Source organism: Chiloscyllium punctatum, chromosome 27, assembly GCF_047496795.1.
Source record: "Chiloscyllium punctatum isolate Juve2018m chromosome 27, sChiPun1.3, whole genome shotgun sequence".
Classification (NCBI taxonomy): domain Eukaryota; kingdom Metazoa; phylum Chordata; class Chondrichthyes; order Orectolobiformes; family Hemiscylliidae; genus Chiloscyllium; species Chiloscyllium punctatum.
In genome coordinates, this window is record NC_092765.1 from 45564152 (window position 1) to 45579962 (window position 15811).

General features: G+C 42.4%; 1 protein-coding gene across 4 annotated transcripts in view; it reads left to right on the top strand.

Annotated features, from left to right (window-relative positions):
• oscp1b (organic solute carrier partner 1b) overlaps positions 1-15811 on the top strand; it is a 78029-nt gene that overhangs the window by 14420 nt on the left and 47798 nt on the right. The window contains exons 2-3 of one of the 4 annotated variants that reach the window (XM_072548602.1): positions 3620-3668; positions 3839-3868. The exons of 2 other annotated variants lie outside the window; for them this stretch is intronic. Coding sequence is in view for 1 of the 2 variants with exons in the window: in XM_072548603.1 (XP_072404704.1) it covers positions 3839-3868 (30 nt within the window). In the remaining variant the exon portion in view is untranslated. The remainder of the gene's footprint in view (positions 1-3619; positions 3669-3838; positions 3869-15811) is intronic. One more of the 4 variants, XM_072548603.1, reaches the window with a different exon arrangement.

Here is a 15811-nt window from a genome sequence, read left to right on the forward strand (position 1 = left end):
CAGCAGTGCTAATCACTGTGCCACCGTGACGCCCAAATAATATTCACTTATTTGACACCATTAATACTATCATAACAAAATATGCTATAAATTAACAATTTACACTACACATCTATTTTTAGCTTAACTCTGGATGATCATATACCACCACATGAGCTCTTGGCCTTGATCCAGATGGTGATGATCGTCTGGTCTTCTCCTCTTGGTGGTTGGTCTTGAGTTACTGTCCTAAGCGTGGTTTTATGGTGATTCTTGTAACTTTGTGCCCTTTTGGATCACCATTTGATTGATCGGGCTCAATCATCCTGATTGATCAGACCCAACCAGGCTTTAGCATGTTAATGGCAGGTCCTTTGGCATCCATTCCTGGAGGTACTGGGTCTACGCAGCCTCCTCCAAATAAGGGTGTGAGGCAGTCCCGGGTCTGGTACACACCCTGATGTTTCCAATCGCCCTGAAGATTATATTGCGTTTACTCTATTCAAACCTAAATTTGGGTGTGTATTGTCGTGTCTGCAGCTACCAGGTTGGTTGCAAACTATCTATTGGTAGCTGCAGCCTGTCTGGATTCTGCAGCATGTTTATTAGCACAGTTAATTTGGTCAAGGCTTGCCTTACTTTCCCAGCATGCCATCATCAATGTCCAATTTTTGTAAATACATCATAAATTCATCATTTTGAACAGCCTGTCTGGCCACACCCCTCAGCCTCTGGCGCTCCAGGGAAAATAGCACCAGTCTATTCAGCTTCTCCCAGTAGCTCAAACCCTCCAACCTTGGCAACATCCTTGTACATATTATCTGAACCCTTTCAAGTTTCACAACATCTTTCCTATTGCAGGGAGACCAGAATTGCGTGCAGTATTCCAATAGTGACCTAACCAATGTCCTGTACAGCCGCAACATGGCCTCCCAACTCCTGGACACAATACTCTGACCAATAAGGGCAAGCATAGCAAGCACATTCTTCACTATCCTATCTACCTGGGATTCCACTTTCAAGGAGCTATGAACCTGCACTCCAAGGTCTCTTTGTTAAGCAACACGCCCCAGGACCTTACCATTAAGTGTATAATTCCTGATCTAGTTTGCCTTTCCAAGATATAGCATCTCACATTTATCTAAATTAAACTCCATCTGCCACTCTTCGGTTCATTGGCCCATCTGATCAAGATCCTGTTGTACTCTGAGCTAACCATCTTCGCTGTCCACTACACCTCCAATTTTGGTGTCATCTGCAAACTTATTAACCATACCTCCAGTGTTCACATCCAAATCACTTTTATATAAATGATGAAAAGCTGTGGACCCAGCACCGATCATTGTGGCACACTGCTGATTGCAGGCCTCCAGACTGACAAGCAGCCCTCCACCACCACTGTCTGTCTTCCACCTTTGAGCCAATTCTATATTCAGATAGCTAGTTCTCCATGTAATCTAACCTTGCTCGCCAGTGTCACATGAGCAACCTTGTTGAATGCCTTATTAAGGTACATATAGATCACTTCCACTGCTCTGCACTCATCAATCCTCTTTGTTACTTCTTCAAAAACTCAATCAAGTTTGTGAGACACTATTTCCCTCACATAAAGCCATTTTGACTATCCCTAATCAGACCTTGCCTTTGCAAATACATGTTAATCCTATCCCTCAGGATTCCCTCCAACAACTTGCCCGCCACCAATGTCAGGCTCACTGGTCTATAGTTCCCTGGCTTTTGCTTACTACCCTTCTCCTTCCCATTGAAAGCATGTGAACTATTTGATTAGATTAGATTATCTACTGTGTGGAAACAGGCCCTTTGGCCCAACAAGTCCACACCGACCCTCCGAAGAGCAACCCACCCAGACACATTCCCCTACAATTACCCCTGACTAATGCAACGGGCAATTTAGCATGGCCAATTCACCTAACCTGCACATCTTTGTACTGTGGGAGGAAACCAGAGCACCTGGAGGAAACCCACACAGACACAGGGAGAACGTGCACACTCCACACAGACAGTTACCTGAGGTGGAAATTGAACCCGGGTCCCTGGCGCTATGAGGTAACAGTGCTAACGACTAAGCCACTGTGCCACCCCAATCATTGTCTGTGGTTGTGAGGTCTACATTAGAACCACTCTTCAAATTTTCAAAAATCTTTTTTCCCCTATGGGATTTATTGACAACTCTCTTTTGTTTATTGTCCCTAGTCTTGGACTCTATTCCAAGTGGCAACATTTTTTTTTCTATGTTGTTCTTATCTAATCTATTGCTAATTTTAAATTAAAAAAATACTGGTTACATTTTTTTGTGATTAATGTATTCTCTCATTTTTTTGGTACCTTGATGTTAAATTAGCTTTGCACTTTCTTTAGTGCTCTTGAGCCTATTAAAGGAAACAAAAGCAGTGCACTATATAATAGGTGCAGCCTTACCAGTGCCCCATAAAATAAGCAGAATGACAACACTAATTTTGGTTTTTTATATCCTAAGTTGTTTAATGCCACCTCTGAACAGATTGATTAGGAAATATCTACCCTCAGAAACAAATCCAAATGATTTGTTTCCATTTTAATTCCTTTGCTGACCAGTGATGTTACATTTAATGTTATGTTCATCTGGTTCTTCATGTTTTCTTTTATATCAATTCAATTTCTTACTTTTGAAGAAGCGAAGTGTTTTCTGTTTGTCCTACCAAAGTGTATCACTTCATATTTATCTCTTATTTTTGATATCACTTTATATCATTCAATCTAACATCAGCCTTTTGATTTCTTTTCATTCTTGAAGCACATTCACTGGACTTTGGTGCACTTTGTAATATTGATTGTCCAGAAATTACATCCCTTCCTTTTTTTTAAGCAATGCTGCCACATTGTGTAATTGTGCCAATATACCTACTGAACAAGATATTGTTCAGTACATTTTAATGTTGTGTTCGTCTTTGACACCTCCCCACTTAATTGCTTCCAGTATTAGACCAAAATTGAAGCACTTCTAACTAGCGTCATCAACAACTTGCATTTATGTAGCAGCTTTAAAACGTAAACATTCCAAAGACTTTTGCACAAAGCCATGCAGGGTATTTAGAAAAGGAGTTTGTAGTATAATTGAAGAGCAAGCCTTTAAGGAAGCTTTTCAAAGTGACAGCTGATATTGTGAGGATTTAGGGTCAAGATGGCAAATTAGGCTCAACTAATGATGATGGAATTGAGCAGTATGTGGGGAAAGCTGGAAGATAAGCTACAATTTCAGGTGTGTGAATAGATTATGTGAGTGATGTTGGGTAGATTATGTTAGTGAAGATTGTGAAGTATTTGTAAACTGGAATGAGTTCAATAAGTGCAGTTCAGGTTTGCTTGAGCTGGATGGTTGGTGAAGATCAGAGGATTGGAATATTGGATGATTGGGATGGAGAGTGAAATAGGAATTGAACACCAGTGTTGCATACACAGCTCCAATGGGCTGTCCAGATTCCCTTTAGTTTTGGAAGGACGGCATAGAATTGGACTGCTGGTGTTTTTCACAGTTCAAGTTCATTTGACACTGAAATCCCAGGGTTCTGAATTACTCAATTTGTCTCCGTTCTCTTATGCATGTCCCAAAATGTTTCTTATGAATCAAAGTGTTTTACAGGCTCAGTAAGATCAATGGAAAGAAGACAACTTTTTTTTTGAAGGATGAGGTGGGTGAAAGAGAAAAAGAAGTGCCATTCTGTGTTGCAAAAAAACCTTATTTTACATTTATTTCTTCATTAGTAGTGCATGAAATTATTATCATCAGGCTACAGTAGCTTGTAAATAATATAATTATCTTTTTAAAAAGTCATTCACTTTTTTCTTGTGCATCTTGTAGATGAGTGGCCAGAAGCAGACCGACAACAAGGTATTGTACTTTGTTTTGTTTAGCTGCACAGTTGCATCCTGTGCTGCTCCACCTCAACTCTCCTTCTAAATAGGTCCATAAGATTGTAGAGAGAGTATTAGCCCCTTAGCCCTGGACTTTATTGTTTCTTTTCTTAGAGGAAGAGGGCAGGGCTGATGGTCATGAGAAATCAAATCCTGTTCGCTGTTTAGCTTGAAAATAGAACAGAGTTAATGCACTGTTCATGCCAGCAAGCTACTGCACAGGGAAGTCCATAGCCATTCTGTCTGACTCTCAGCAGTGGGGAGTTGGAGCACTTGTGCTTTGGTGAGGTCCCACTTGTAATTTCATGCGGCATCACCAGTGTCACCTAGAATAGACTTAAGAGAAACATCATGCCATTCCAATTGAGAGATTGCATCTTTGGAAGCAGTGCAGGCTTTCTGATGCATGGTACACACATTGAAAACCAAAATCTGTTATGTTAGCCCAGTCTTAAATTTACATTAGATTCTTTGACATTCTTGATGGAGAAAAAGGCTGACTGTGATGTCTGTAAACATAAATTTAAACATAGAAGTGGATTATAAAACAGTGGGATTTCTGATCCAACTTTGCTATTAAACCCGCAGACAAAATGGGGCACGGTGGTATTTTGGCATACTGACCTCTACATTGCTGAGGCCAATGCCAACTCTGACACCTCCTCCTGCTGTCTCCTTGATCATGACCCCACCTCTCATCACCAAACCATCATCTCCCAAATGAACAACAACCTCATCACCTTGAGAGATGTCCCATCCATAGCCTCCAACCTGATAATTCCCCTGATGAAGGGCTTATGATTCTCCTGCTCCTTGGATGCTGCTTTTGCAGCACCACACACTTCAACTCTGATCTCCAGCATCTGCAGTTTCCCAGCCTTTTTTCTATCTCCTACCCAAAATCCACAAACCTGACTACCCCGGTTATCCATTGTCTCTGCATGCTTCTGCCCCACTGCACTCATCTCCTCTTATCTCGATTCCATTCTTTCCCTTTCCAGGAACTCCTCACCTATGTTCGGGACACAATCCACACAAAAGGCCTCTGTTTGTTTCTTCCTCTCTCTCAGGTCCAACCAGTCCCCTCCCCCAACACGCATTCCCTTGGCAAAACTGGTCCTTGCCCTCAACAACTTTTCCTTTGACTCCTCCTACTTCCTACAAACCAAAGGGATGGCTATGGTCAGCCGCATGGGTCTAAGCTATGCCCACGTCTTTGTAGGATACATGGAACAGTCCCTCTTCTGCAGCTACACCAGTGCCATCCCTCACTTTTTCCTCTGCTGCATCAATGACTGTATCATTGCAGCCTTGTGCTCACACAATGAGCTTGAACACTTCATCTACTTCACCCACACCTTCCACCCAAATTCACTTGGACCATCTCTGACACCTCCCTCCTCTTCCGGGACCTCTCCTTCTCCAACTCCAGCAACTAACCCAATACAGACATCTATTTCAAACCCACCGACTTCCACAGTTATTTTGACTGCACCTCCTTCCACACCCTGCTCCACCTCCCCGCCCCTACAAAAATTCAGTCTCATACTCCCAATTCCTCCGCCTCCATTGTCTCTGCTCCCAGGATGAGGGATTCCACTCCAGGACATTCCAGATATCTTTCTATTTCCCCTCTCCTGTGATTAATAATGCCCTCAATCGCATTTTCTCCATTTTCCGCACCTCTGCCCTCAAACCCCCTCCTCCTAACCACAATAAGGTTGGAATCCCCCTGATCCTCACACTCCGCCCCACCAATCTCCGAATCCAACGCACGATCCTCTGGCATTTTCGCCACCTCCAGTCAGACCACACCTCCAAAATGATATTCCTTGACCCACCCCATCTACTTTTTGTAGGGACTGTTCACTCCGTGACTCCCTTTGTTAGGTTCTTTTCCCGAGGTTTCACACACGAGATGCAATTCACACGCACCAACTACTGCAAACAGTTAAAGTTTATTAAAGCCTATACAAGCTAAGTGACCCCCATTGACCCTCTTCGCAGGCATGCAAAGTCGAGTCAAAGAGGCTCTGAATAAAAAAAGCACATCCCCTTTATACAGGTCAGTTGGCAATGCTCACTGATACTCTGGCCACTCCCCCACAGTCACTCCCGCACAGTCACATATTACCCCAGGTACAATGGTAGTGTGAAATCATCCTTGGAGATAATGCAAATGTAAATACCCTAATCCTGAGGAATTGTTATGCAGACGATTTCCTGACTCAGTGATTCCCCAAGACAATAATGTAGGTTTGATATACCTAGCTTCAGGGGATGGCTATGAAAGCATAGAAGGCACTGAATGATAGCCGGCTAGGTGAATGCAGCATTCTTTGCTGCTTCTGCTCCCACTCTGCTGTCAAATGTAACAAAGCCAACTGGCTGTTTTGATGTTAGCTTGATCAGTGAACCTTCATATCTCTTAAATGATCAAAAGGTAAAGCCCCCCACCGTTTAATGTTTGTAGAAAGGCCACTGACGATAAGCAAACCGACCTCCTCTTCATTGTTGTTAGCTTCTTCACTTTTCATGCTCATGACTGAAGAGCAGATTGAATCTGTTGGATCAGGTTGTGGAGGGCTGGACGGTGGTCCAAAGGCATGCTTTACCCATTGCACAGTACACAAAACACATTGAATTGAGATCCTAATTCAGATAAGGCAAAACAGTTACTTAAAAGGATTTTCTGAACCAGTACTTCAGCAAACCAAAATATTTAAATATCAAACTCTCAGCTTGGCACAATTCCCCCCTTGATCCAAGTATTAGTACAACCTTAATTTCAGCGTTTCTCTTTTTTTTCATCCCCTTGACGAAATTACATTTAAAAAAAAGAAAACCCTTGCAATGGGCCAAATGGCGCCACAGTCCAAGCCACTCGCCTTCCCCAGAACACAATCCAGAAACTGAGACTCCCACAACAAAAACCCGGACAAAGCTTCCCTGGCAGTCAATGTACTTTACTGTTGGGATCTGAATGGACCAGCCCCACTTTGTCCCCCTTTCCCCGGTGATGCCATGTTGTCCTAAAAGTACTTCTAAGGGGAGCTGTGGGGGACAAGGGCAATAACTTTAAGAAGTATCAAATTCTAATTTTTTTTAATGCTCCATAGCCTCAAATCTAGTGTCTGTAGAGAACATAAACGCCTTTCTTGCGTTACTTCTCATGGAGACTCTAACCCCAATCAAAACTCTGGGGTCTCTAACTCCGATGTAACCCTGGGACTCTAACCCCGATTTAAAACCCTTGTTTGTGCAAAGCGGATCATAGGTGTGCAAGTGTGCGAGTTACCTCAAAGGTTCCATCACCACTGAGTCCCAGGAGATGAGGGGTTGATTGAGTAGTAGGTTTACAGAGAGAGAGATCAAGGTGAAGCTTACCTTGTCAGCCCATCTGTCTCACGCAACGAGCACTCAGACGGCTTAATCAGTCCACCTGGAAGCTCCGTGTATGTTGGAATCCCATCGCTGCCACCATGTGTTAGGTTCTTTTCCCGAGGTTTCATGCACGAGATGCAATTTGCACACACCAACTACTGCAAACAGTTAAAGTTTATTAAAGCCTGTACAAGCTAGGTGACCCCCTTTGACCCTCTTCGCAGGCGTGCAAAGTCAAGTCAAAGAGGCCCCGAACAAAAAAAGCACATCCCCTTTATCCAGGTTAGTTGGCAATGTTCACCGATACTCTGGCCACTCTCCCACAGTCACATATTACCCCAGATACAATGGTAGAGTGAGATCATCCTTGGAGATAGTGCAAATGTAAATCCCTAATCCTGGGGAATCATTATGCAGACAATTTCCTGACTCAGTGATTCCTAAGACAATGTAGGTATGATATACCTAGCTTCGGGGGATGGCTATGAAAGCATTTCTGAATGGAAGGCACTGAATGATGGTTTGATTTGATAATAGTAGTAGCAACTGACTGTCTAAGTGGAGTTGGAAGCATCTGCATTCCTGCATGAATGTTGTCCCCACTCACTTCTAGGATGTTCAGTCAGTGCAGTTTAACCCTTTAATATTACATTAATGTCCAGAGAGATATTCCAATTTCATCTTTTAACATTCCACTTTGTCAGTTCCATACTCCCCACTAACCTCTCCTCTACACAGCACCTTTTCCTGCAGGAAATGCAACACCTACCCTTTCAACTCTCCTCTCACCTCCATCCAAGGCTCCAAATAGTGATTTCAAATCCAGCAGAGGTTCACCTGGACTTCTAACCTGGTCTATTGCATCCTTTGCTCCCAATGTGATCTCCACATCAGAGAGTTGAAACACAGCTTCCGGAACCCATTTGCAGAGCATCTGTACGCTCCAACCAACACTACCTTCTGTTGCCAGCCATTTTAACTCCACCTCCCACTCCCTTGGCAGCATGTCCATCCTGGGCCTCATTTCTCTTGTCAAAATGAGGTCACATGCAAACTGGAGAAACACCTTGTATTCTACCTCAGGGGCTGACAGCCCAATTGCCTGAACAGAGTCCATCAGCTTCAAAATCGCTTCTCCCCAAACTCATCCCATATCCACACCTCCCTCTCCTCCCCACCTCCTTCACCTGACCTAACCTGTCCATCTTCCTTCTCACTTATCCGCTCCATCCTTCCCACTGACCAATCATAATAACCCCCACCTGCATTCACCTATCACCATCCCACCAACCTTTCCCGCACCCCAATCTCCTCCCTCTATTTATCTCTGAGCTCCCTTCCCCCTTCCCAGTCCTGATGAAAGGTCCTGACCCAAAACGTCAACATTTCTGCTCCTCCGATGCTGTCTGACCTGCAGTGCTCTTCCAGCTCCACATTTAATTGACCCTTGTCTCCTGAAAATCGCACGTACATAATTCATTATAAATGTTTCTAACCTCCTGTATCTCTGCAATGAAGCTACAAACTGAATTGCTACAGCTGGATGCTCTTTACACACTTATTAACAAAGCATTTTTTGAAAGCCTGGTGTAATTTTGGTACTTTCAGCTCATGCTCGTCTTTATTCCATTCCAATATGATCCTGTTGTCCATTCAGGTGAAAAACAGATTGTGGAATGGAAACTTTCATGATGGTTGTCCTTCTTCCCAGTAAAGCAAAAGAGAATCTTCCTTTCTTCTGCTTTCCTGAAAATGTGTTGTACAAATATTGGAAAAAAATGACATGTCAGCTATATGGCAACTCATTTTTTTCCCTCTCCTACAGGTAGACATTGCAACCTATTTAAAATGTTGGTAATTGGCATCCCATAGGCCTCAGACTTAATACTGGGAATTGGTAAGCTGGACTGAAAGATCTTATCTTAACATTGGCTGAATGATAGACTGTGCCACGTGCAGCATTATTAAAATATAATGAGGTCAGGCCAAGGTCATTTCATGTTTGAAGATTGTTATCACATTTGCTGGATCACAGTCCACTTGTCTTCATAAAATGGGGATTCTCTGCCAGGAGCCACTGTCTAATATAAATGTTGTCAAATTGGAAATTGTTGCTCCAATGTCTCAGCTCACACAAGCAACAGGAGTAAGCCATTCTGCCCGCACCCTTGGTCTGCCATTCAATAATTACTGATTCTCAGTTCCAGGTTCTTGCCTGATCCCCAAGTTCCCTGATCAATTTAGAATCTAAAAATCTCTCATTTTTAATTTTGAATGTATTCAATACAAGAGCACCCAGGGATGGAGAATTGCAAAGGTTCAAATTCAATGAATGGAAAAAAAATTAATCCAAAATGGCAACCCCTTGTACAGAGACTATGATCCCTGTTCTCAAATCTCCACTCAGGGGAAAGGTCCCTGCAGCATTAACCTTTTCAACAACTCACCTCAGAATTTAGTATGTTTCAATGAATTATACTTCTAAACTAGAAAGTAAGCAGCACTGCATTAATTTGTCACAAATTCCTTTTTATCGTATCTCTATATTGGAAGAACACCTTGTACAGCTTTCACTGTCAGCTGTGGCTTGACTGATGGTGTCCTCACCTCTGAGCCAGAACTGTCTGGATTTAAATCAATGCACAAAAATTAAAGCTGATATGCAGTATAGTACTGAAGGAGTGCTGTATTATCAGAAGTGCATCTTCAGGATTAGATATTTAACCAAAGCTACCCAAACCGGGTCAACATTAAAAAAAAGTAATGGCAGCAGCACAGGGCTTGTATCCCAAGTATCCTGGCTGATATTTATTTCTCAACTAACTTTACTTAAATCCTGGGGGTTAGCATTGCACTTTGTGAGAGCAGCGCTTTGCAAGTTGGCACCTGTGTTTCCTTCACTAGAGGATGTGTAAAGTGCTTTGAGATGTTCAATGCTTGTGAAAGTTTGTGAAATGTGAATCTTTCTTTCTTGACTACACTCCTGGAATCCTGCCATCCCTGGTATCAACCTGGTGAACTGCCTCAGCTTTCAGTCTACGGCAAGTAACTTATTTTTGGGGTGGGGAAGACCAAAACTAGACATAATACTGCAGGTGTGGTCTCACCAAAGCCTTGCATAACTGCAGTAAAACATTCTGACTTCTGACCTCAAATCCTCTTGCAAGAAAGAGCAATCTACCATTTGCCTTCCTAAATTGCTTGCTGCATCTGCTTTAATTGACTAGTGTACTAGGACACCCTTTGTACATCCACACTTCCCAACATACCACCATTAAATAATACTCATCCATTCTCTTTTTCATAGGAGTATATAACTTCTCATTTAGCTACATTGCACTCCGTATACCATGTATTTGCCCATTCACTCAACAAGTCTAAATCATCTGGAAGCCTCCTGGCATTGTCCTCGCAAATTTCAGTCCTGCCTAGTTTTTGTGACCTCACCAAACTCGGAAAAGTTACGTTTAGTTCCCTCAGCCAAGTCATTTATATATATTTGGAACATCTAGGGTCCAAGCACTTTTCATTGTGATACTCAACTAGTCACTGCCAGCTATACCAACTCTGTTTCCTGTAGGTCAATCAGCTCTCAATCCATGCCAAAATATTACCCCGATCCTATGTACTTTAATTTTTCCCATTAATCTCTTATCAGGTACCCTAATCAAAACCTTTCTGACAATCCAAATACAGTACAACCACTGGTCCTCCCTAATCTTTTCTACTCGTTCTTTATTCAAAAACAAAAAAGACTGCGGAAGATTTATTAAGCATGATATGCCTTTCGTAAACTCATGTTGGCAGGAGAATCAACATTTCGGGCATAGGCCCTTCTTCAGGAATGAGACTGATGTGCCAAGTGGGCTGAGATAAAAGGTGGGATTGGGGAATTTGGGGGAGGGGCGCTGGGAATACGATACCTATCGTATTCAAAGTTTGTGAGAAGATTTGTAGCTCGGGTGCTCGTTGTTGTGGTTCTGTTCGCCGAGCTGGGAATTTGTGTTGCAAACGTTTCGTTCCCTGTCCAGGTGACATCCTCAGTGCTTGGGAGCTTCCTGTGAAGCGCTTCTGTGATGTTTCCTCCGCCATTTGTAGTGGTTTGAATCTGCTGCTTCCGGTTGTCAGTTCCAGCTGTCCGTTGCAGTGGTCGGTATGTTCAAAAGGGCCACAACACACTGCAGTACACCAGAACTGCAAAAAGAGGAAGAAGAACACCTATACAATGTATTCGCCAAAAACGGATACCCGCGCAATTTCATCAACAGATACCTAAGGGAAACACAACGGAACGAGGACATGCAGCAACCCAAAGGACTAGCCACACTACCATACATCAAGAGCATTTCCGAACTGACAGCCAGACTACTGCGACCACTAGGACTCATAACAGCACACAAACCGACAACAGCCACTCTCAGACAGCAACTCACCAGGACGAAGGACCCGATGCCCAGCATGAGCAAAACCAATGTAGTCTACAAAATCCCATGCAAGGACTGCACAAAACACTACATAGGACAAACAGGAAGACAGCTAACGATCCACATCCATGAACACCAACTAGCCACGACCAGCTATCCTTAGTAGCCACACACGCAGATGACAGACAACATGAATTCGACTGGGACAACACTACTATTATAGGACAAGCCAAACAGAGAACAGCCAGGGAATCCCTAGAGGCATGGCACTCATCCACAGATTCAATCTATAAGCACATCGACCTGGACCCAACATACCGACCACTGCAACGGACAGCTGGAACTGACAACTGGAAGCAGCAGATTCAAACCACTACAAATGGCAGAGGAAACATCACAGAAGCACTTCACAAGAGGCTCCCAAGCACTGAGGATGTCACCTAGACAGGGGAGGAAATGTCTGCAACACAAATACACAAGTTCCCAGCTCGGTGAACAGAATCACAATACCTAACGTATTCTCAGCACCCGTCCCCCAAATTCCCCCCCCCCCACCACCTTTTCCAGCACCACACTTTTCAACTCTGGTCTCCAGCATCTGCAGTCCTCACTTTCTCCTATTTGTTCAATCCCATCAATGCTTTCCAAATGTTCTGCTTTAACATCTTCTATAATAGTCTCTAGCATTTTCCCACTACTAAAGTTCGGCTTACTGGTTGGTAATTATGTTTTTTTTCTATCCCTCCTAGTTACAGTTACCACCTTCCAATCTATAAGAACTACTGCAGAGTCTCAGAATTTTGCAAGATGACCACCAATGCATCAGATATTTCCAGGACCACTCCCTTTGGAATGTAGATTATTAGGCCCTTGGGAATCTGTCAACCTTTAGCCCCTTTCATTTCCCCGGCATCAGGTTTTTGCTAATACTGATTTCCTTCAATTCTGCCATCTCAGTTTATCCTTGCTTCTGTAACATTTCTAGGAGGTTATATGTAGCCTCTTTTGTGAAGGCACAAACCCCAAAGTTTATATACAATCTTCTGCTGTTTCTTTGTTCCCCATTATAAGTTTATGGGTTTCTCATTGTAAAGGATCTACATTTATCTTTACTAATCCATTTATCTTCTCATGTTTATAGAAATATTTATAACCATTTTCTATGTTTCTAACAATTTTATTCTCATACTTCTATTTCCCGCTTGATCAATTTTTTTTATCCGCTTTCAAATCTGAATTCCAAAATGCCTCAAACCTTCAGGCTTACTATTTTTTCTGGCAATTTTGTACTTTTCTTCTTTATATCTATGTATATCCTTAATTTCTTTTGTTACCCATCGTTGAAGTACCTTTCCTCTTAATTTTGTGCCAGACAGGAATTAATAATTGTTGTAATCCATGCATGCAAACTTTAAATATGAACCACTGCTTATCCACTATCAACCCATTAGATAAGGAGGTCTCCAAATCCATCCTTGCCAATTATTAATTAGTGTCCTCATAGTTCTCTCATGTGTGACTCGGTGGCTCAGTGGTTAGCACTACTGCCTCACAACTCCAGGGACCCAGGTTTGATTCCAGCCTTGGGCAACTGTCTGTGTGAAGTTTGCCATGCTAAAATTGCCCATAATGTTCAGGAATATTCAGGCTAGGTGGATTAGCCATGAGAAATGTGAGGATAGGGTAACAGGTTGGGATGCTCTTTGAAGGGTTGGTGTGAACTTGGTGTGCTGAATGGCCTGCTTCAATAATGCAGGGATTCAATTACTCTTTTGAGTGTTAAATTTAAGCTGCACAATCCTATGCCAATTGGTGCATGGCTTTGGTAACAATCCAAAGATGATTTTGATCCTCTGTATTTTCATTTTCACCCCAATGTCTTAAATTCTCTTCACAGGATTTAATTCCTAGTCCTAGAAATCGTGAGGGGCATGGAAAGGGTAAATAGCCAAGGTCTATAGTATAGTACAAGACGATTAGGGGTTTAGATAGGGTTGACCATGAGAACCTTTTTCCACGTATGGAGTCAGCTATTACGAGGGGGCATAGCTTTAAATTAAGGGGTGGTAGGTATAGGACAGATTTTAGGGGTAGATTCTTTACTCAGTGAGTCGTGAGTTCATGGAATGCCCTGCCAGTAGCAGTGGTGGACTCTCCCTCTTTATGGGCATTTAAACGGGCATTGGATAGGCATATGGAGGATAGTGGGCTAGTGTAGGTTAGGTGGGCTTGGATTGGCGCAACATCGAGGGCCAAAGGGCCTGTACTGCGCTGTATTTTTCTATGTTCTATGTTCTATGTTCTTTTTGCCAGAATAGGGGAGTCCTAAACTTAAAGCCATAGATTTAAGGTGAGGGGAAAGAGTTTAAAAAGGCCTGAGGAGTAACTTTTTCATGTGGAGGGTGGTGTGTGTATCGAACGTGCTGTCAGAGGAAGTGGTGAAGGTGGGTACAATGACAACATTTAAGAGGCATCTGGATGGGTATGTGAATGGAAGGATTTAGAGGGATATGGACCAAATGCTGGCAAATAGGACTAGATTAATTTAAGATAAACTTGTCTGCATGGGCGAGTTGGACCGAAAGATCTCTTTCTGTGCTGTACAGCTCTTTGACTGTCTCTGGTTCTCACATGTATTTCAACAATTGAATCTTCAGCCTCAAATTTCCTCTACCTAATTCCTATAGACTTAACCCTTGAAGTCCAGGTATCATTTTTGTAAATCTACCTTGTACTCCCTCCAAGGCTCATTCTTTGGCAAGTAAATCACCTCCTATATCCTCAAATCCTGCCCACCATCTACAAGACACAAGGTGGGACTGTGATAAAATGTCCATTTGCCTGGTTAAGTGCAACTCAAAGAACACTTAAAGCTCAACCCTATTCCAGACAAAGCAATGCACATGATCAACACTATCTATTACCTTAAAAATTCACTTCCTCCAACATTAGCAACAATGCGTACCATCTACAAAATCCTCTAAACCTGTGACCTCTACTTGGGGAAGGGCAATAAATGCAGGCTCATCCTACATCCCTAAATGAATTAAAAAATAAATTTAGAAGAACAAAGTGTAAGCAGATGGACACAAGTTGTATGCCATCTCACTTGAAACTATGTCACCATTTCTTCAATCTGCTCGAACAAAAATCCTGGAAATATTCGCCATAACAACAAAGTTACGACAGTGATTCCAGAAGGCAGCTTACCTCCACCTGCTCGAATGCAATTTGGTATAGGTAATTAATGCTGGTTTGTCAGCATTGCCCCACATATTTTGAACAAAGTGAAAAAGCAACAATGAGATTCAACAACCAAGTTAAAAATCAGACAACACCAGGTTATAGTCCAGCAGGTTTATTTGGAAGCGTTAGCTTTAGGAGTGCTGATCCTTCATCGGGTGGTTGTGGAGCAGGACCATAAGACACAGAATTTATAGCAAAAGATTACAGTGTCATGCAACTGAAATGATATATTGAATAAACCTAGATTGTTCTTACGTCTTTCGTCTTTTAGAATGGGTTGCAGATGTCGGTTCATTAATATGTAAATTCCAGAACTTCTTTTAAGTGACATTCTTGAGATAACTTAAGGGTTTATTTAAAAAAAGTGACATCTCAGCTCAGGCAATGCATTAATGTTGAGAGGTCAGAGTCTGTCTGTATCCCAAACTTAAGTCAGGCTGGTTCTATTCCAAAGTGGAATTTACAAAATATTACATGGATTGATGCCTGCAGATTGTGTGTTTTTTGAGCAAAATAGAATGTATCTGCAAATATAATTCTGTCATTTTTATAAAACCTTAAATTTTATTTAAAAAGTGTAGAGGTTATAGAAAGGGTAGAAAGTAGAACAATCAACATCAAAAGGGAAAAGGTACTCAGCAAACTATTAGGATTGAGGGCAGACAAGTCCCCTGGGCCTGATGGCCTACATCCAATGGTATTAAAAGAAGTGGTGGCAGTGATAGTGGATCCATTGGTGACAATAGTCCAAAATTCTCTTGTCACGGGAAAAGTTCCAGTGAATTGCAAGCATGCTAATGTAACACCTTATTCAAAAAGTGAGGGAGGCAATATGTGGCAAGTTTAACATCTGTTGTTGCGAAAGT